This window comes from Chiloscyllium plagiosum, chromosome 3, assembly GCF_004010195.1.
Source record: "Chiloscyllium plagiosum isolate BGI_BamShark_2017 chromosome 3, ASM401019v2, whole genome shotgun sequence".
In the NCBI taxonomy this organism is placed as follows: Eukaryota; Metazoa; Chordata; class Chondrichthyes; order Orectolobiformes; family Hemiscylliidae; genus Chiloscyllium; species Chiloscyllium plagiosum.
Genome location: NC_057712.1, coordinates 6603833 through 6626459, shown reverse-complemented (window position 1 = coordinate 6626459; position 22627 = coordinate 6603833). Strand labels below are relative to the sequence as shown.

At 39.3% G+C, this 22627-nt stretch overlaps 1 protein-coding gene across 1 annotated transcript in view; it reads left to right on the top strand.

Annotated features, from left to right (window-relative positions):
- LOC122540659 (protein LYRIC-like) overlaps nucleotides 1–22627 on the top strand; it is a 99269-nt gene that overhangs the window by 42374 nt on the left and 34268 nt on the right. The window contains exons 5-6 of the mRNA XM_043676683.1: nucleotides 12687–12932; nucleotides 16814–16888. Coding sequence (XP_043532618.1) covers nucleotides 12687–12932; nucleotides 16814–16888 — 321 coding nt within the window. The remainder of the gene's footprint in view (nucleotides 1–12686; nucleotides 12933–16813; nucleotides 16889–22627) is intronic.

Genomic DNA, 22627 nt, shown 5'->3' with positions numbered 1-22627 from the left:
CACATAACTCAGATCACAATCCCCGTACCGCATAACTCAGTTCACAATCCCCGTACCACATAACTCAGATCACAATCCCATTCCACATACCTCAGATCACAATCCCCGTATCACATAACTCAGATCACAATCCCCGTACCACATACCTCAGATCACAATCCCCATAACACAGGTATAGGATTATAGGAACTAGAAGTGGGGATGAGACAATTTACCCTTCAGCCCACTCTGCCATTTTAACATGATCATGGCTGATCTTATCCTGGTCTCAACTCCAGTCTCCTGCCTGCTCCCCATCGCCCTTTATCCCACTTTTCATCAGAAACATATTTCTTTCTTGAAACTGTTGATCAATTTTGCTTACATGGCGCCCTGGGGCAGTGGGTTCCACAAATTCACAACCCTCTGAGAGAAGTGATTTCTCCCCATCTCAGTTTTGAACCTATCTCCTCTGACTCTATATCTGTGACCCCTCATTCGAGACTGTTCTGCAAGGGGGAGCATGTGGACAACACCCACCTTGTCAATCCACTTTAGCATTTTATATACTATCTGAACCTAGTCACCCTACATTATACAGGAAAAACAAACTCTTGAATATTTGGAAATGAACATGCAGCTCTTTCATTTTGAAGTGTACATGATTAGTATGCCTCCTGTACCAGTTTGACTAGCTCTTCCTTCAGTTGTGAAGCCTTCTGAGTTTCTCTAGCACTTCCTGCTGCTATTTGATGCCAAATCCCTGTTCCCTGATATTAACATCCAGACCCGACCTCCTCAAAGTATTTTAATAAGATAGCCTAGATCCTAACTCTTTTTTTTATGTTAAAGGCACATGTGAAGTGTTATGTTCCAGATGTGATGCAACTGGTCAAACTACTCAACATTATGCAAAACACAATTTATTCAAAGGAAATTTAGAAATTATTTTATAATCAGCCTGCCTCCAGGACATCTGGGACTTACAGTCATACAGCACAGAAACAGACTGTTTGGTCCAACTCATCTGCGCTGACCAGGTTCCCAATCTGATCTAGGGATGAACTCGGATTTCACCAGTTTCCTCATTTCCCCTCCTCCCAGCCTGTCTCAGTCAAATCCATCAAATTCAGCACCGCCTCTATCACATTTCCGACGCCCCTCCCCCAAGTCCCTCCTCCCTATCTTTTATCTTAGCCTGCTGGACCAACTTTCCTCATTCCTGAAGAAGGGCTAATGCCCGAAACGTCGATTCTCCTGTTCCCTAGATGCTGCCTGACCTGCTGCGCTTTTCCAGCAACACATTTCCATCTCTGATCTCCTGCATCTGCAGACCTCACTTTCTCCTCTAATCTTTCTAAGAGCCTCAAAGATCCTAACTATCTTTAAAGCATGCATCCATTTATCAAAATTACTATGTTTAATTCTTTCAAGCTCAAAATAAATCTGACCTGATTCCTCCTTTACATTTCTGAAGCGTTGTCTATACACTTCTGGTACCAATTCATAAGCACTTAAAATAGCCTATTTAACCTCTTCATAATCTCTTGAACCCTCGTCTGACTGTGGCAAATACCTCACTGGCTCTACCTACCAGTTTAGTCGGAATTAGCATTACCCATAAATCCTCAGACCACTCCATCTGCCTAGCCAATTTTTCAAATGATACAAAGAAGGCTTCAACATCTTTCTTATCAAAATGTGGCAGAGTTTTAACATATTTGTATATATCACTACATTCTCTTTTAATCTCCATCCTGTTATCTTGACTTTGCTGACTAAGTTGCAACTTCTCAAGTTCAAATTCTCTCTTTTTGCTCAGCGAAGAACCTTCTCTGTCTTTTTCCCTCTCTCTCTCTTCTCTCTCCCTTTGTTTATCTTCTAACTCCATTTTCCTCAATTGTAATTTAAGTTTTTCTACCTCTACTGCACTTGTCTATTTCTCTGACACAATTAAGTGTTTGAGTAATTCCCTTACAATTTCACCTGTATTTTGCCCTTGGTTAAACCCAAATCTAACTTCTTTGTTAATTCTAAAAGTATGGCCTTTTTCTTTCCTTCTAAACATTTTTGGCAAATTTGAGAATCATCTTCAAATCCCAGAATCTCGTTAGCAATTTTAAGAGCCATTTCTCTCACTTTTAATTTAACCAACCACAAATAAACAAGTTGTCTCACCGACATTTTATTTAAAGATCTAGGACACTAAGCTGCAACTGCTTAAATCTACTGGGCTTTTTCATACCCCAAATCTATTCATATCTCGGACTGGATCTGTCTAAACCTGTTCAAATCCTGAATCTGAGACCCAAACTGTTCAGACCCGAGATGAACCACCAAACTGTTGCAACACGACGTAAACCCCTCTGCTAACACAGAAAAGATTCACCCTGTTCTGTCATCTGTTAAAATTTGAGAGGCAAAGAACTATCCCAAAAATCACTATTTAATGTAAAATTAACAACTTTTTAAAAGTCTAACAGAGAATAATTAACTAACAACTATTTACAACTCCTTTCTCTAAACCTATCTTTTACTTTCTCCTCTACAATACTGGTCCGATAAAGATCCCAATTACGATTTACAAAAAAAAAGTCACGTTTCAAAACCAGTCAGCTTTGACGAGTGTCCTCTGTAGATTTTCCTCTGTCTTCTTTTCTTCTTAGGGATTCTGCTTCACAGGTCATTGATAGATAAAGGGTACCTTTAAGAGAGCAAATCTTTCTATAAGCAGTCTCTCTAGTTATTGGTGCTCGCTACTCTTTGCCACTCTGGGTAACTGTCCTAAACATCGGATCATTTCATTGGTTTACTGTTGCCAAAACATTATTTTTCAAATTAGTTTGGATTTTGATAACCTGGGGTATAAATTAAACTGATTTTCGAAATTCAAATTTGTTTTTGCATCCTGGCAACACAGCTCTTAGCTGTTTTGACCAAATGTTACATTGTTACCTTGTTCAGAACATTTTGTGCTCGCCAGAAAGTTCAGCTCCCTTAAAGATACAGAATACCCACAACTTCATTAAGGTGACCCTGATTCTGAGATTAGCTTTCAATTCCAGATTTTATTAGTTGAATTTAAATTCCAAGTTTCTAGGTCCCAGGTGCATTACTCTTTCCTCTGGATTTTAGTCCAGTGATATTACTATTATGTCAGCACGTTCCTCTGACTTGCTGAAATACTCTGGAATGTTCCTCTACATTAAAAGGTATATAAGTACAAATTCAGCAAATGCAGGACACTGATTTCACAATAAAATATACTTCTGATGGCAAAGTGAGGGTGTTAAGAGAGCTAGAGTTCAGCCTTGGAGTTTTGGTAACATCTATCTGCCTGAAATAACCTTGTCGGACACAGATACTATAATTAGTACAGCGCCAACCAGACGTAAAATGGAACATTCTTTTCTCGTAACTAAGCATATTTTTTGTGTTACTAAAATATAACTTCTCAGCAAAAAAGCAAATTGGACTGTATTAAATGTCTTTTTGGATGGAAATCCCTAGTTAGAAAGTAAAGGTTGGGAATTTGATTGCGAGGGCCTGCATATAATCTAATGTGAGAATCAGTTAAGCCACTAAATTGGTAGAAATAATAAAAATATTTAGATAAACTAAGGCATGCCTAAGAAATACATTGTTCCGAATATTTTGTAGAATTATTCAGCTATTTTGGAGCTGTTGTATTAGACTAGACTTGAAATCTTATAACTGTGAGTGAGTGGACTGATGATACTGTAATAAATAGCTACAGTTGTCATGTCCTGTATACTGATCTGAATTGAAACTGATTGAAATAGAATCCTCTAGGCTAACACGTGCAGTGTATGCATAGTTCCACAAACCGTTGCATCTAGAGGCTAACGATTTGATGTAAACTGTAGCATGGAGCTGGGAGTTAGCATGTTTTGTCAAGTACTGGAGTAGTATAAAATAGCTGCAAAAAATACATTAATAGCAAGCACTAGCTTATCTATATGTCAGGGCAAAACCTTTAAAATATAAAAATTAATAGTAGGAATCTTAATCAAAGGGAGTAAAGGTGAGGCCCAGCAATCAGTCAGTATCTGAACAAGAAAGACAAGTTTAGCCTTTCAGCTGAGATTATTCTTCATCTACAGTTAATACTTATCACTTCAGCCCAGCCCTTGCACCAAAATGCTAGTCTGCTTTCCTCTGTCACATGCTGCTTACCTGCAGAATGTTCTATTATATTTCTCTATTGTAAGCACTTGCAGATAATGCCCTTATTCACCACTGTCAGGGTGAATACTTCTGGGAATAATATTGATCTCTCCTCTCTAATACATTTTGGAATAAAACTGTCCCATTGAGTATAACTCTAAGTAGTCTCAGAGTTCTATTGACTTTCCGCATTGACTTTTATACAACCCAGTTTATTAAAATGATAAAACTAAACCGGAAGAAATTTCTTCCGGTTGGCTTCTTGGCTTATGATTTGTCTTAATGAATAGAATTGTTAATGAAGTTACTACTGATCAATGACATTCTGCCGGCACTGTCAGTGAATCATATCTATCACCGTAAAGGCTTTTTATCAATGACTGTAAGTCTTTACAGAGGAACACTTCAACACAGATAAGCTGTAGAATAAAGGGGGTGATTTTGACAGTGCCAATTTGTGGACTGAAGTGCTGGGGAAATTCAGCAGATCTGGTAGCTCATGTGGAGAGAGAAACAGAGGTGACATTTCAAGTCTCATATGACTGTTCTGAACAGTGCTGCCAAGCCTGCTGAGTTTCTCCACCACTTTTTTGCTTCAGACTTGCAGCATCTGCAGCATTTTGGTTTTACTGTGCTGAAAAATTATGGATTACGTTAGGTCTTCATCTTGACATTAAGGCTGTATTTTGGCTGAGGAAGTGGGACTCTGGAGACAGGTTCATATTTGGGTCGTGATACTGCCCTGAACAGAGAACAACTGATTTTGGTGTGGGCGAGGGGTTAATTGTTGGGATTTGGGACAGGAAGCCATTTAATGGCATAATGAAGCAGGAGTAAAGGCAGGAATTCCAGGGAATCCAAGAATGTGTTGCAACTTTGTGCTCCATTTTATCAACAATTTGGGGGAGAATTGTCATGTGAAATACCTGGTAAGTAATGGAGTATTAGGGGCATTATATTCTATCTGCAGGATCTTATTTGTAGTTATATTATTTTGATTTTAAAATCCTTTCTGCATTGGAAATAGGATTGTTTATTTGTGACACAAAACACTGGCCTGTGCTGAATCATGTTATATTTATGTGCCGTGTTATACCTAAGTCCTGTCACCAGCAGTTGAACTGTATCATTGCACAGGCTCATCCTTGCATAGACAAATTGTGCAAGCTATGATAAACTTGACAGTAAACGAAATAACATTTCCTTCTACTTGAGGTCCCTCTCCTGTAATATACCATTCACTATCTGATGGTATGAACGGGATATCCTTGAAATCTCCAGTAATGTTCCTCGATGCAAAATGTTTACCTTGTGTGCTTGTTCTTTACCTTGCACAGCTGAACGCAACTTCAGCAGCAGGAGGGTCTTGGTCTCCACCTGAACCAACCCAGCCAAAGATACCAGATATTGTTTGATTTTTGTTTTGTCCATTGCTTTAAGTAATGGTCCTTTCTAATAGTTGTTTGAAGTTATGAAAATCGGTAGTGCGCATAGTGAAGGAAGTTGACCTCATGACTTCTGTGTAAACTGGTTGCTGCCAGATATCTTCTGCAAATGGCAATGCAAGTTGGATCAGTTACTAATTTTAAATCTGAGATCGATTTTATTTTGTTAAGCAAAGGTATTAAGAGATAGGAGGCAAAGGCAAGTAGATGGAGTTAGGTCATAGATCAGCCATGATCTTATTGAATGTTGGAGCAAACTTGAGGGGCTGAATGGCCTACTGATGTATATTCCTCTGCAATGGTAGGCATGCTGTTAATTTTATAACTGAGCTGGTCTTTTGTTAGATAATGATATTAAGGGATTTTGGGACATAGGTGAGTTGTAAGAAGGTTATGTGACGTTTGTTATATCAATCATGGTCTCAAGTTCCATTCCTACCTGCCAACTCTTGATATTTAGCCTTGTCAGTTTTGATGGTATGTGTGCATTTTCAAGTACTTCTGAATGTTTTGAAGGTTTCTGTCACTGCAGATCTGAAAGATGGTGAGTTTCAGACTCCTGCCAGTTACTGGGTGCAAAAGAATTCTCATTAACTTCTCACTAATCCATCTATCAGTTGCTTTAGAGACAAAAAAAAAATCTGCAGATGCTGGAATCCAAAGTAGACAAACAGGAGGCTGAAGGAACACAGCAAGCCAGGCAGAATCAGGAGGTGGACAAGTCAGTGTTTGGGGTATTAATCCTTCTTCATGACTCTTTTCCAGGCAGCTTCAGAAATATCTGAAGAAGGGTTAATACCTGAAACATCAAGTTCTCTACCCCCTGATGCTGCCTGGCTTGCTGTGTTCTTCCAACCTGCTGTTTGTCTACTACCATTTGCTTTAAATACACATGGTACTGATCTCTCTTGAAAAGGAAGTAGACACTTCCTTTCTATCCAGACTATTGAATTGTAGCTTATACACTTCATTTACATCTCTGTTAAACCTTTTCTATTTCTGAATAAATGACCCAAGTTTATCAAATCCTTTCTCATTGCTAAAATTCTCCATTCCTGGCAACATCTTTACAAGTTTCTTATTGTACTCTATCCGATGTAATCATATTTTTCCTGTCATACAATGAGCACAATTGTATGTAGTACTCTAGCTGCAGCATAACTAACATCTTCAACACCATAGAATCATAGAATCCCCTCATTGTGGAAACAGGCCCAGTCAGCCCAACAAGTCCACACTGACTCTCTGAAGAGCATTCAACCCAGACTCACCCCTCTACCCTATCCTTTGTAACCCTGTATTTCGCCTGGGTAATGCACCTTCCCTATACACCCCTGAACACTGGGCAATTTAGTGTGAGCAATTCATCTAACTTACATATCTTTGGACTGTGGGACGAAACCGGAGCACCCAGCAGAAACCCATACAAACACTGGGAGACCGTACAAAGTACACATAGACAGTCGTTCATGGTTGAAATCAAACTTGGGTCCCTGGTGCTGTGAGGCAGCACTGCTGAGCCACTGTGTCGTCCTCTGAGCCACCATGCCACCAGTGCTGCTAGACCTGCTGAGTTTGTCCAAATTTCCTGTTTTTATTTTAAATCTCAGAACAACATTCCAACAATAACCCTGAAGACCTGTATTCCAGAACTTGCTGCTTCCCTAGTCACACTGTTCCATTACAACTATAAGGAGAAAGTGAGGACTGCAGATGCTGGAGATCAGAGCTTAAAAATGTGTTCCTGGAAAAGCGCAGCAGGTCAGGCAGCATCAAAGGAGCAGGATTTCTGAAGAAGGGCTTATGCCCGAAACGTCGATTCTCCTGCTCCTTTGATGCTGCCTGACCTGCGTTTTTCCAGCAGCACATTTTTAAGCTCAGTACAGCTATAACACTGGCATCTACTTAACAGTGGGGAAAATGGCCAAGATCTGTCCTGTACACAATGCATGACAAATCCCATCCAGCTAGTTATTTATCTAACAGTCTACTGTCTGTCAACAATAAAGTAATGGGAGGTGACATCAATGATGCGATCAAAAACTATCGACTAACGGCAGGTCAGAGACTAGGAATACTGTGGTGAGTAACTCACCATTTGACTCCCCAAAGTTCACCATCTATGAGGAACAAATTAGGAGTGTGATGGAAGACTCCCCATGTTTGCTTCCTATTTCAGATTGCCTTTGAATTCTGTTTATTGATTATCTACTGAAATGCTCAGTAACATGAACTGTTATTGTAGCCAGTTCTATTAACTGAAATAACCACTCCAGGCCAATAGAAGGAATCCCATGCAAGGACTGCACAAAACACTATATAGGACAAACAGGAAGACAGCTAACGATCCGCACAACCGGAAGTGGCAGGGACAGGCCACTATAAATGCCGGAGGAAACACCACAGAAGCGCTTCACAGGAGGCTCCCAAGCACTGAGGATGTCACCTAGACAGGGGACGAAACGTTTGCAACAAAAACTTGCAGCTCAGCGAACAGAACCACAGCAACGAGCACCTGAGCTACAAATCTTCTCACAAACTTTGAATACTGAGTAGTTCTAGTGGGGCATGTCATGGCAAAGGTCAAACAACAATCTCAACATTTATTTTATCCCCTAACTTTAATCCCAACTACATTTCCTTAAGTACTTTTCCTACCCAAAGAAAACAAATCCAAATTCCTTAACGTTAACATTTTAACAGTTTGATTGCTTCTTTTCTTCTCAAGTAAAATTTTCATATGATTAGGTGAAGAGAACTATACCCAGTATCACAGCTCCTTGTGATATACATTCTGTTCCTTTCCTTTCAAATTATATCTTGTTACCATTTGGTTTGACATCTGCCAAATGTCTGTACAATGGTAAGATGAAAAAAGGAAAATATTAAATATGTAAAATATTTGAAATAAAATTGGAAATACTCAGCAGGTTTGGCAGTACCTCTGAAGAGAGTTAATAAGACTCAGTGTTTCAGGACACTGATCTTTTTGAGTGTTATTTGGTAGTGTGAGTCCTTTTACTTCCTTGGCTATTGAATAATGGTGGATGATTGTATAAAAGTACACACACATGCACTGCAATTCTAAATTGTATAATGTATTTGTGACATTTTCTACTATGACAGTCCACAGTTGGTAAAATTGGGTGTCACTATTAGCCACATTTGGTGCTTCTCAGCCAGTTCTTTCATAAGGTAATGTTGTAAGGGAACTAGAGAATAAACTCATTCCCTAAAGGCTAATTAGAAAAGAACTAAGAATAGCACAATAATAAATGTAATGCCATGTATTTGGAGGGTTAATGTGTAACTAAAATGCTACTGTTTGACATTACGTCTGGTGATTGAGATTAATACAAACTGATTACATTGTTGGATTGATATATTATTTTGAATCTTTTTCTCAAGACCTTGAATTCTCCTGGGAGGATGCACTGGCCAGCTATCGCCACTCTACAAACTTTAATTGAAAACACGTTTTTTGATGCTATCCTGTTTAAAGGTCTAGTAACTCACTTTAAGTGGAAGAGGAAATGAAGTTTTGTTTCACAGCAAACTTTGACCACAGTGGTAAATTTGAAGGCTGAGCAGAGATAAGAATAGCTGCAGGAGAAAACCATAGTTACTGTGATTGCATGATTGATAATAGCAGTCAAAGACATTACACCCTTAGAACCGATATCTTACTTTGTGTCACAGGAAGTCTTAACTGGTACTGATTATTTGCTGTCAGTTTTTAATGTTCAAAATTGTTGCTGCAGGCAAGTTGTTGCGAATGGCAGTATTGACCATAAACTGTTACAATTGACCTCTAATCTCTCGATTAGAAAAGAATTGAAGATATGCCATTAGACAACCCACATATTTAAAGTCTACCTTGGTTTCTGGATGTCAAGAAAATGGGGACAGAAGAATTATAACCCATGAAATACTTTTGTACATCTCAGTTAGCAGGAGATGTAGTTAGATGCTACAACTACAAAATAAATGCAACCAAGTGTTTACTGTTGTTATTGTGTAAAATTAAGCATACAGTTGCCTGCAGATTCAATTCACTTAAGATCAGGAGTGAGCCTTTTCTGCTATTTCAGAACTCCAAAAAGACATTGATAAGTTGGTAGAAAGGGCAGTTAATTATATTGACTTTGTAACTCTTCACAGATACTGACATACCTGCTGATCTTTTCCAATTTTATTTCAGGCCTCTTACGTCTGTGATACTTTGCTTTCTTAATTTTCATCTGACAATTTTACAGACATTTGACAGATGTCGAAGCAAAAGCAGATGATGCTTAATACAAAAAAGTGTGATGTAAAGCATTTTGATAGGAAGAACATTATAAAATAGGGGGTACAATTCCATAAGAGGTGCAGGAGCAGAGGAAACTGGTTCACAGATGATTAAGAGTAGTAGGACAGGTGCAGTTAATAATGCATCCAGTGTCCTTGGATTTTATTAACAGGGAAATTGAGTATTGGAGCAAGAAAGCGATGTTGCACTTGTATAACAGACTTGTTAGACTTCAACTGACACATTGTGAACTGTTGTGGGATCCACATTATAGGAAAGATGTGAATACATTGGAGATGTTGAAGAAGTGATTTACAAAAATGGTTCCAGGAATGAGAAGTGTAAGTTATGAGAATAGATTGAAGACGTTGGGATTGCTCACCTTAGAGAGAAGGCAGCTGAGGGGAGATTTCATGGAAGTTTCAAAATTACGAATAGCTGGATAGAATAGGTAGAGAGAAACTTTTTTCCATTCAAAAAGGAATAAGAGCAAAAGAGCATAGATTTAAACTGTTAAAAATCATACAACACCAGGTTATAGTCCAACAGGTGTATTTGGTAGCACTTGCTTTCGGAATGCCCTTGCTTTTGGAACGCCGCAACCACCTGATGAAGGAGCGGCGCTCCGAAAGCTAGTGCTTCCAAATACACCTGTTGGACTATAACCTGATGTTTTATGATTTTTAACTTTGTACACCCCAGTCCAACACCGGTATCTCCAAATCAGATTTAAACTGATGTGCAAACAAAGCAAGTGTGATATGAAAATTAAACTTTTCACTCAGTCAGTACTTAATGTGTGGAATTCACAGTCTGAAAATGTGGTGGCAGCAGTTGCGTCATTCAAGATTGGATGATTGTATTGGATGATTATTTGGATAAAAATAGTGTGCAAGAGTGTGGGGAAAACACAGGAGATTGTCACTAGGTAGTCTGTACCTCAAATCCATTAATCCACATTTGCACCATACTCATCAGCATTTCTCTGCAACAGAAGTCTATCAGTTTCAATGATTAACATCTCAATGGATCTTTTGGAGTAAGAATTGTATATTTCCCTGAATTGTGTGCAAAATATTTATTGATTTCACTTTGTGATTTTCATCATAACTTCTGGGCCTTCTAATTTAATGCTGTCTGAAAACCTGGATCTCTAACTATCAGTGACTGGTTGAAGGAATATATATGGTTTGAGATTACAGGAGTCTTGCATTTGTATAAAGCTGAGGCCTCGTGTGTATTTCTGGAAATAATGCTTTCTACAAATCACCATACATTCCCTTTGTCCCCATTCTCCATATCCTACTACTACTTATCAATCCATGTACATTATTTTGCATGCTTTTAGTATTAACTAAAACTCTTATGTATCAGATGCCTTCCACATGTGCAAATATACACCATTTTTGTTTCTTTTCATGGGATGTGAGTTTTGCTGGCTTGGCTAGGTAAGGCTAATTGTTGCACATTCCCAATTGTGCTTGAAAAGGACATATCATTGTCCTTGATCTGACATCCTCAAAATATTCAGCTGGGTTAGTCAACCGCCATCAAAACACACACGCGTTCATTAGAATGTTTTTAGAATCTGGTGAAAATTCTGTATGTTAGCTTGCAAACTCATAACATTGTCCTAGTTATTCTAATCTTGACAGTAAAATCCACACTTTTTGTACATCCATAACCTTATACAGTAAAACTCATTAATCCAAGACTCCTTTACTTAATAGCCATGAAGCAGAAAATGAGCAATTATAGAGTCATACGGCATGGAAACAGATCCTACAGTCCAACCAGTTCCATGCCGACTATAATCCCAAACTAAACTAGTCCCACTTGCCTATGCTTGGCCTGTATCGTTCCATTTTATTCACATATTTATCTAACTGCCTTTTAAGCATTGTAACTGTACCCGCGTCCGCCACTGCCTCTGAAAGCTCATTCCACACACAAACCGTTCTCGGTGTAAAAACCAATCACCAATGTCTTTTTAAAATGTTTCTCCTCTCCTTAAAAATATACCCTATTGTCTTGAAATTCCCCACCCTCGGGAAAAAGATACCTGCCAATTACCTTATTTACGCTCCTCGTGATTTTATAAACATCTGTAAGGTCACTCCTCAAACTCCTATGTTCCAGAGAAAAATGCCAATCCAGCCTCTCCTTATAACTCAAATCCTCCATTCCTGGCAACTTCCTGTTAAATCTTTTCTGAACCTGCTCCAGCTTAATAGTATCCTACCTATAACAGGGTGACCAGAATTGGACACAGTACTCCAGAAGAGGCCTCATCACATCTTTGTGCAACCTCAACATAACATCCCATTACTCAAAATTCTGAGCAAAGAAGGGCAAGCATGTGAAACAACCTTGGGTAAATGTGAGATTTTCAGTCACCAGTAAGACAAGGAGCGAAGGCACAAGTTTGTAACAGATTTGAGGTTTTTTGAAGATACTTACAGGCATTTTTCTGAGAATACTTACATTACCATAGAAAAAGGATTTTCAGGAAACTTTCCTGAAAAGGATTGGTCAAATATTACCCAGAAAGAGGAAAGGTTTGTGGCTCTGCAATAGTTCATTGAATGTTTGAATGTTGGCCTAAAGTTGATTGAATCACATTTTGATTTCCACTGCATAAACAGTATATCCTTCATAATTATACATCTGCGTTTTAACTAGACCATTTGTTTTATAAATAAATGTGAAATTGCTTGTAAAATATTGAAGATGCTATAGCGAATGATATTTGGCCAACTGTTATATTTTTCACTCTTTTCCAGAGACCATTGCATGGAATGCTTCGTCTGATTCTTTAGCTGATACGGTTTCCAGCTGGAATGAGGCCACTGACAAAGCTGTCACGTGGCAGTTCACAGGGAGAGGAGATACAAGCTCTGTGGCTTGGGGACCCTCAGATAGACCAATGGCTACCTCAGGTTGGAGCATGACAACCAAGGACTCGACTAGTAGTGGAATTGACTGGGACACTGCAGATTCTGCTGAGCAGGACATCTTCGCTAATATAGGTCAGTATCCTTAGAATTACTTACAACTGCAGTAAAATCAAAGGAATGAATGAAGCAGTAGGTTAAAATAACAGCTCAGACAGATGGATGAAACTGTTGTGACAAAATTTTTCTCGTACACAGGATTAGGAGCTCAAATGATTAAGGTTGAGTAGTCTCCAAATTGTCCCTAGTTTGATTCCAGGCAAAAGAAAACTATCCATAATGAAACACAAAATTGTTCATGCAAGTGTTGAGAGTGAAAATCTTTGCCCTCCTCTCTGCCTGTTCACTAACACCTCTAGGTCTCTTTCTGTGAGTTGGAGAGTAAGCTTTCCTTCTTGGCCATGTAGGAATGTCGAGGCTCGAGCACCACTGTGTGAGTTGTAGTTCCCGGCATGCAGCATCTGAGTGCTGTTCAGCTGGATTTTAATTATGGTGCCAGACGTGTGAAAACCAAAAGGTCCGGGCAATAGCATGTGCTTTGGCCTCTCTGGCTTCAAGGAGCCTGAGAGTCCAGTAGCATAATAAATATGGAGAAGAATGGCAGGTTGTCTGAAAAGAGTCACTCTGCACAGCAGGCTGGACACCATGAATTTCCCTCAACAAAACACTTTAGCTGCAAATAGGAAAATTTCATTCACTGATGAGGAATTTACCTAACCCATGTTAAATGTGATGTGAAATTGTACCTGCCAAAACTGGTAAATCATGACAGGGAAGAACAAGAGATGCCTCAGTTTTGACCTGGTAATGTCAGACATTCCTCTAAGTTATTTATATTAGATTTGAGCTTTTGTACTCAGAACTAGAGGGAACCTTGTAAAGTGTGTATATTCTATTACAATTATACAATGAAAGAAGCAAAAGATGAAAATACAAAGTTAAAATTTATATCATTTTAAAATAAATGTGCCACTCAGCATTTAAATTACTTTGACGTGATCAATCTAGAATGACCTTTTGGTAACATAAGCTTGCCTCGTCTCCCTTCTAAGATTTTTCAACTCTTATGTGCTTTACGCCTGCCTTATGAAAATAAGATCACCCATATAATGGGACTTCTGTGCCTGTGGTGTCAATAAACTTTGCCAAGTCAAGCAACTTTCTAACTACTCATACATTCTGAAATTCTCTCACTCCCAATTCAATATAGACTGTCCACCATCTACAATGTACAAGTCTGTAATGTAATGGAATACTCTCCATTTATCTGGATGAGTACAGCTTTGACAGCATGCAAGAAGCTCAACATCATACAGGCCAATGCAGTTCACTTGATCAGTACCCTGTTTATTCACTTCCTCCATCACTGCACACATTGACACCTGTGAAGCCTCCTTTGACAGCACCTTCCAAACCTGCAACTGCTACCACTTAACAAAAGCATAGAAGCACCATTCTGATCTCGAATTATGTCGCTGCTCCTTCACTGTCACTGAATCACAAAACTGGAAATCCCTTTTCATGCTACCTGCACTGAAGTAGTTCATCAAGGTGGTTCACCACTAGTAAAGGGCATTTAGGGCTGGACAACCAATGTTGACCTTATCAGTGATACCCCTATTCCATTAATGAAGCAAAGGTTGGTGGAGTAGCAGAAAGCATAAGGGACTGTCTGAAAATACAGGAGAATATAGAGACTGGAGAGTTGGGCAGAAAAGTGGCAGATGGCTTTCAATCCAGACAAATGTGAGGTGATGCATTTAAGCAAGACTAATTCTAGAGCGAATTATACAATGAACGCAAGAGCCTTGGGAAAAGTTGATGGGCAGAGAGATCTGGGAGTGCAGGTCCATTGTACCCTGAAGGTTGCTGCACAGCTGGATAGAGTGGTCAAGAAGGCATATAGTATGCTTGCCTTCGAGGTTTACAAAATCATGAAGGGTATAGACAGGGTGGATAGAGACAAGCGTTTTCCCAGGGTGAAGGATTCAGTAACCAGAGGTCATGCTTTCAAGGTGAGAGGTGGAAAGTTTAAGGGGGATACACGCGGCAAGTACTTCACACGGAGGGTGGTGGGTATTTGGAACGCGTTGCCAGCAGAGGTGGTAGAGGCAGGCACGGTAGATTAATTTAAGATATGTCTGGACAGATGCATGAGTAGGTGGGGAGCAGAGGGATACAAATGCTTAGGAATTGACCGACAGGTTTAGACAGTAGATTTGGATCGGCTCAGGCTTGAAGGGCTGAAGGGCCTGTTCCTGGGCTATAAACTTTCTTTGTTAAGTAATCAATCAGTGGTTCCTATACTACAGTCCTAAAACAAAGTGTCTCATGACATAGGCGAAAAGACATTTATGCAAACTGCTAACAGTGATAGCTCTGAACCTAAAAGTTTGTTCTAATGTAAAACAAAAGTCTGCTAAACACTTTTCTTGCAGATCACATGGTTACTTCAGCATAGGAGAGAAATAGTGTCTGTGTCAAGCAGTAACTATTGTAACGACAATGTTTACCTGACTTGGGACATTTAATATGCAGGGCTATAATATAAACTGTTTGTTGATTCACCCTCACACCATTACTGGATAAAGATGCCTGCAACAATTGTTTTCCACAAGTACTTATTTTTTGACCTGTTCAAGTCAGATTTATTTGCCGCACAAAAAAAAGTGACAAAAACAATTTTATTCTATTTTTCCCTTGAGCAATATTCAAGAAAGATCATTTGAAATGCTTTTAAGTCTGTCAGTATCTGCATTTGGAATCTTGTGCAGGAGTTGGAATATGTGGGAAAGAAATGATGAGGGAAAGGAGACCTACCTGGACAACAAAAGAAACCAAAGAAAAAAAGGGCATAGAGGAAAGGGAGGGAATCAAAGGGAGAGGAGGAGGAGCTGGAAGAGAAACAGTAAGGGAAGTTGGTCACTTGCATTGTTAGATTAATAGTTTACAGTTAATATTATCAACAAGATTTGTAATTTTTTATTAAGATTACTGTAGAAAATTTGAAAGTGCATGGACAGATATGGTCAGTATTTACAGAATTTGACTTTGCATTTCCACCTATCCGTGAGTTATCAGGGTGTAGGAGTCTTACAAGAACGTGTTAGGTGTTTTCGTGTGTACTCTTCTATATTAACATTACAATATAAAGAACTTTATAAATTAACCATTTGTAAAATAATTATAAGTCACCATCATCTCAGAGAGAACCACAGAGACGCACTCTCATTAGAGAGAGAGAGAGAGGGAGAGGGAGGACTGCTGGTGGTTTAACCTGGGGGTCACCACAATTCGGGAGAGGTTGAGAGGGAGAGTCTGTTATGGTAACTTCAGCCAGTCTGAGAATTGAATTAACATTGTTGGCATCTACATTGTAAACCAGTTGTTCAGTCAACTGAGCTAAGCAACCCTCAGTAATTAGAAGATTGCACTTAAAAAAGAAACAACTCAACAGGTCTGACATCATTTGTGGAGAAAAAAATAGAGCTAACATTTTAAGTCCAGTCATCTTTATTCAGAGCTGGACTCGAAATGCTAACTCTGCTTTCTCTCCACAGATGCTGCCAGACCTGCTGATTTTCTCCAACAATTTCCACTTTAATCAGGAAGCTTGTTTCCAAATAAGAATTTGATTATAAATTTAAATTCCTTCAGTCTTTGGCACATTGAAATGCAGAATAATTAAATGTTAATGGTTTTCAAGAGCCATTTTTCCTGATGAGACTTTCTTACAACAAGTGACACTCGCACTGATAGCTGGTTTGAAAATTGGAGTGTTCCGCAACCTTGATTTAATAGTTATTTCTGCAAGCAGACAGTGCTTGTTGGGAGAATGAGCCCTTTTATAAGCACTTTTATTCCAATCGCAGTGTAACAAAAAATTCCACACCTTCATTTCAGGAACAACTATTTTGTTGCTTTGTCTTGAATTGATCTTGCTGATTTGTGTTTAGGTACATGGGAAAACAAGGCAGGTGTTAGAAGCCCTCCTGTGACCTTTGGAGCATTTACAGATCCTCCCGAAGCAAGTAAGTGACTAAGAACACGCCTGTCAATATGCTGCTTTCATTTCATTGCCAGCAGTGAGCTATATTGAACTGCTTTAGAAATAGAGATTGCTGAATTGTCATCAAAATATTATAGGACATTAATGCAGTTGAAGAGTTTAAATTATACCATAAATTGAGATGGTAATGAATTTTTGATATTTTTAATAAATAGCATCCACAACAGCCTGTTTATCACGAGTTTCTGTTTTAAATAAGTGCCGTGCGATGCTGGATTCCACAAGTAGTTTGTTGATGTTTCACCACACAATGTATGAGTTGTTTTTAATACAGCAACTCACTGCAATTGAATCTAGTGCCACAGACATTAAATCCCATTTTCCAAGATTCTACTTGTAGCCTAAAGCCTTGTTGGGGGTAAGCTTGGATTCAAAGAAATGGACCCCAGTTTTGTAGGTTAAAATTTCCAATATGCAATTTCGGAAGGAGCAAAGCATCAGTACTGTTAAGGAAAGCTGGATGAGCAAATGATTTAAATTGGATCCCTCATTTAATTTCATGACTCTGCAAGTCTCTTTACTGAAGTTGCACTTGCTCATTTGAAATGGGTTAGAGATGATTGTACTGTGCATGGACTTTCAGACATAACTGAAATAACTCTGCCGATCCCATCAACAAGTCACCCTTTATTTACCACATGGAGAGTCTTTGACACTAATCCAGCTCCCTCAGAGCCAGCTTTCAGAGTGAATAGGATATCTCAGGAGCAGAGATGTTGCGATTGTAACGAGGTCAGCCAGGTGGACTTTGTAGAATATGAGTTCCCTCATTGGACCAGATTAACAACCCCAATGAGCTCTGGTAAATCTGTTCTGAACTGTTTCCAGCTTAATAAAGTCCTTCCTATAACAGGGCGACCAGAACTGGCCACAGTACTCCAGAAGAGACCTCACCAATGCCCTGTACAACCTTAACATAATGTAACAACTCCAATACTCAGGGTTCTGAGCAATGAAGGCATGTGTGCTAAATGCCTTCTTAACCATCCTATCTAAATGTGATGCAAGTTTCAATGAATTATGTACCTGAACCCCTAGTTCTCTCTGTTCTACAACATTAACCAAGGCTCTACTTTTAATTGTATAATTCTTGTCCTTGTTTGTTTTACCAAAATGCAATATCTTGCATTTATTCACATTAAACTCTATCTGCCACTCTTCAGCCCATTGGCCCAATTGATCAAGATCTATTTGTAATCTTAGAAAATCTTAGATAACCTTCTTAGAACTGTCAATCTGTAATTCTTCAAATTAAAGATCTAATCTCTTTATTTCTCCCCCTTACACAACACATGCACAAACAGATACAGACCAGGAAAAACATGGGTTATGGATGGAGAGGAATAAGCAGGAAACCAGTTTAGTGGTATCTGTTCACAGGGGATCAGATGTGGATCAGAACACCGCTTTTCAGTCATCCTTCTCTAAATGATTCCATTGGTTTACCAGAGGTACAGAGTGGCTGGTTCACTTGCAAAAAGGTCTCTGACTTGTTAATTAAAAGCCACAGCTTTGACCAATTGCTGGTGGAGTTCTGATAGCTTCTCTGTATCTTGCTTGCAGCCCTAAGCTTTACTATTAGATGAGAACCAATCACATGGTTATTAGCAGGCTGAACGTCTCTGTCATCAACTGGTCACGCAATCACAAACCAAACAGCTCTTGTTGTCAGTGAAAACTCCATCTGTACATAACCCCTCAGCTCCAGTTCACCTGCAGACACTATAACCCATAGCCATCCATTCTACTTATTTGTGACTCAGTATTCTCATCGACAACAATGCCCTGTTCCTGAGTAAATACTGAAGAAAAGAAATTACTTGTTTTCAAACCAGGCAGCTTGGTTTTTAAATCTGTTTTTCTTTTGCATTTCAGTCCACAATTGAAAAAATATACAAAAATAAAAATGCACAGTCTTTGCAAGAGAAGTGTGAGGTGATTCTTTTGGTCTTGGATATAAGTCTGCATACTTAATTGAAGATGGCAGAATAAGTGCAGAGTGCAGTTAATAAAACATAGTGTATCCCAGGCCTTATTACTTGTGATCTAGAATACATAGGAAGGAATTCATGGAATCCCTGCAGTTCAGAAGGAGGCTAATCAAGTCTGCACCAACTCTTCGAAGAGCATTCCACCCCTTACTCTGTTACCATAAACTCACATTAACCTGGCAAATCCACCGAACCAGCACATCTTTGGATTATGGAAGGAAACCGGAAGAAACCCACGCAGACACAGGGAGAATGTGCAAACTCCACACAGGCAGTTGCCCGAGACTGGAATTGAACCTGGGTCCTTGGCAGTCTGAGGTAGCAGTGCTAACCACTGTGACATTGTGCCATCCCAATTAATGCCTAACTTGTATAAACATTTGTTAGATGTCAGCAAGCGTATTGTTCTGGTTGCCACAATATAGAAAGGATGTGAATGCATTGGAGATTATAGACAAGGTTCACAAGACTGGTTTCAAGATGAGAAACTTCAGTTATGAGATTGAAAAGGTTGAAACTGTTCTATTTGGAGAGAAGAGGCGAATAGGAAAGTTAGTAGAAGTTTCAAAGTCATAAAAACGTTGAATGGATGGGAGGGGAGAAACTGTTCCTGCTTGTAAAAAGGTCAAGAACGAGAGGGCACAAATTTAAAGTACTTCATAAAAGAATCAAATGCAAGATGAGAAAAAAAAGTTTTTCCACATAATGAATGGTTCAAGTCTGGAATGCACTGCTCAGTGGAGGCAGGTTCAATTGAGGGATTCAAGAGGGCATTGTTTTTATTCAAATAATCATCCAAAATGCAAGGGTACAGAGAAACATCAGAATAATTGCACCAAGTTCATGATTCTTATTTGGAGAACCAGTGCAGATACAGTAGGCCCAAATGGCCTCATACAGTGCTGTAGAATTTCTGTGATTGTGTGAAGAATTTATTGTTACCAAAGATGATACCAGGAATGAAAAGTTATAATTGTGAGGAAAGATATGAAGTACTGGAACTGTTCCCATTAGAATAGGAAAGCACTTTAAATCTGTGCCCTCACGTTCTTGACCCTTTACATGCAGAAACAGTTTCTCCCCTCCCACCCATACAACTTTCATATGATCTCTTCTGGTTGGAGACTCAGCAAGTGGGGGAGAACAATGTAATCTGCCTATAAGAAAATGAATGGAGTACTTTGGAGATGTCTTTACACAGAGGGTTATCACAAAGTGAATGTTTTGCTGCAGAAACTAATTGAGGCAGATGATTTTTCAGTTATTTGGAGAGTGTGGGGTTAGTTCTCAATTGCTTTAGCAAGTAACTGCACAAGCGTAACAAGCCAAGTATTTTTTAATGCTGTAAACCCATACGGCTGTATTGTTCCTTGTCAGGAAAATAGGGCTGGCTCGCTTTCAAGTATCAGATAAACCAAGATTGCTGTGTTTCATTGGAAAAAGTCCAGAGATTTTTTTTTGCATATTTTATATACACTTTTAAAAATTTTCTGTAGTTCTAATTCCTTGCTGAAAGCTTCCGTTTGATAAGGTATATTTCCCTGGAGATATGCAGCTGTACATATTCCTGCTAACAAAATTGTACTGTTTCCTGTTATGGAGGAATCTAGAACTAAGAGTCACTGTTTAAAAATCAGGGATTGCCCTGGTTCTCACCCTGAATCTTTGAAATACTCTCTTCCTGAAAAAGTAGTCAACGCAGTGTCCTTGAATAATAGAGGTAGATAGATTTTGTTAAGCAAGGATTTGAAAGGTTATCAATAATAGGCAAGAATGCAAATTTGAGGAGCCATGATCTTATTGAATGGTGAAAACAGATTTGAGGGATTGAATGCCTTACTCCTGTTCCTAGATCATGTGTTAGTATATTATTGACTGACTACTGTGCGAATTGGATGAGGAGGACCATTTCATGAGGAGACATCTGCAACTTTGCTAGAACTGTTTGGGAGGATTTAAACTAGTAAGGTTGGAGGGTGGGACCCAGGGAGATAGTGAGGAAAGAGATCGATCTGAGACGGGTACAGCTGAGAACAGAAGTGAGTCAAACAGTCAGGGCAGGCAGTGACAAGGTAGGACTAATAAATTAAACTGCATTTATTTCAATGCAAGGAGCCTAACGGAAGGCAGATGAACTCAGGTCATGGTTAGGAACATAGGAATGGGATATCACAGCAATTATGGAAACATGGCTCAGTGATGGGCAGGACTGGCAGCTTAATGTTCCAGGATACAAATGCTACAAGAAGGATAGAAAGGGAGGCAAGAGAGGAGGGGGAGTGGCATTATTGATAAGGGATAGCATTACAGCTGTGCTGAGGGAGGATATTCCCAGAAATACATCCAGGGAAGTTATTTGGATTGAAGTGAGAAATAAGAAAGGGATGATCACCTTATTGGGATTGTATTATAGACCCCCCAATAGTCAGAGAGAAATTGAGAAACAAACTTGTAAGGAGATCTCAGCTATCTATAAGAATAATAGGGTAGTCATGGTAGGGGATTTTAAATTTCCAAACATTGACTGGGACTGCCATAGTGTTAAAGGTTTAGATGGAGAGGAATTTCTTAAGTGTGTACAAGACAATTTCCTGGTTCAGTATGTGGATGTACCTACTTGAGAAGGTGCAAAGCTTGACCACCTCTTGGGAAATAAGGCAGGGCAGGTGACTGAGGTGTCAGTGAGGGAGCACTTTGGGTCCAGCGACATAATTCTATTCGTTTTAAAATAGTGATGGAAAAGGATAGACCAGATCTAAAAGTTGAAGTTCTAAATTGGAGAAAGGCCAATTTTGACGGTATTAGGCAAAAACTTTCAAAAGCTGATCGGAGGCAGATGGTCGCAGGTAAAGGGACTGCTGGAAAATGGGAAGCCTTCAGAAATGAGTGAATAAGAATCCAGAGAAAGTATATTCCTGTCAGGGTGAAAGGGAAGGCTGGTAGGTATAGGGAATGCTGGATGACTAAAGAAATTGAGGGTTTGGTTAAGAAAAAGAAGGAAGCATATGTTCGGGATAGACAGGATAGATTGAGTGAATCCTTAGAAGAGTATAAAGAAAGTAGGAGCATACTTAAGAGGGAAATCAGGAGGGCAGAAAGGGGACATGAGATAGCTTTGGCAAATGGAATTAAGGAGAATCCAAAGGATTTTTACAAATATATTAAGGACAAAAGGGTAACTAGGGAGAGAATAGGGCCCCTCAAAGATCAGCAAGGCGGCCTTTGTGTAGAGCCTCAGAAAATGGGGGAGATACTAAATGAATATCTTGCATCAGTATTTACTGTGGAAAAGGATATGGAAGATATAGACTGTAGGGTAATAGATGGTGACATCTTGCAAAATGTCCAGATTACAGAGGAGGAAATGCTGCATGTCTTGAAACGGTTAAAAGTGGATAAATCCCCAGGACCTGATCAGGTGTACCCGAGAACTCTGTGGGAAGCTAGAGAAGTGAATGCTGGGCCTCTTGCTGAGATATTTGTATCATCGATAGTCACAGGTGGGGTGCCGGAAGACTGGAGGTTGGCAACCGTGGTGCCACTGTTTAATAAGTGTGGTAAGGACAAGCCAGAGAACTATAAACCAGTGATCTTGACCTCGGTGGTGGGTAAGTTGTTGGGAATCCTGAGGGACAGGATGTACATGTATTTGGAAAGGCAAGGACTGATTTGGGATAGTCAACATGGCTTTGTGCGTGGGAAATCATGTC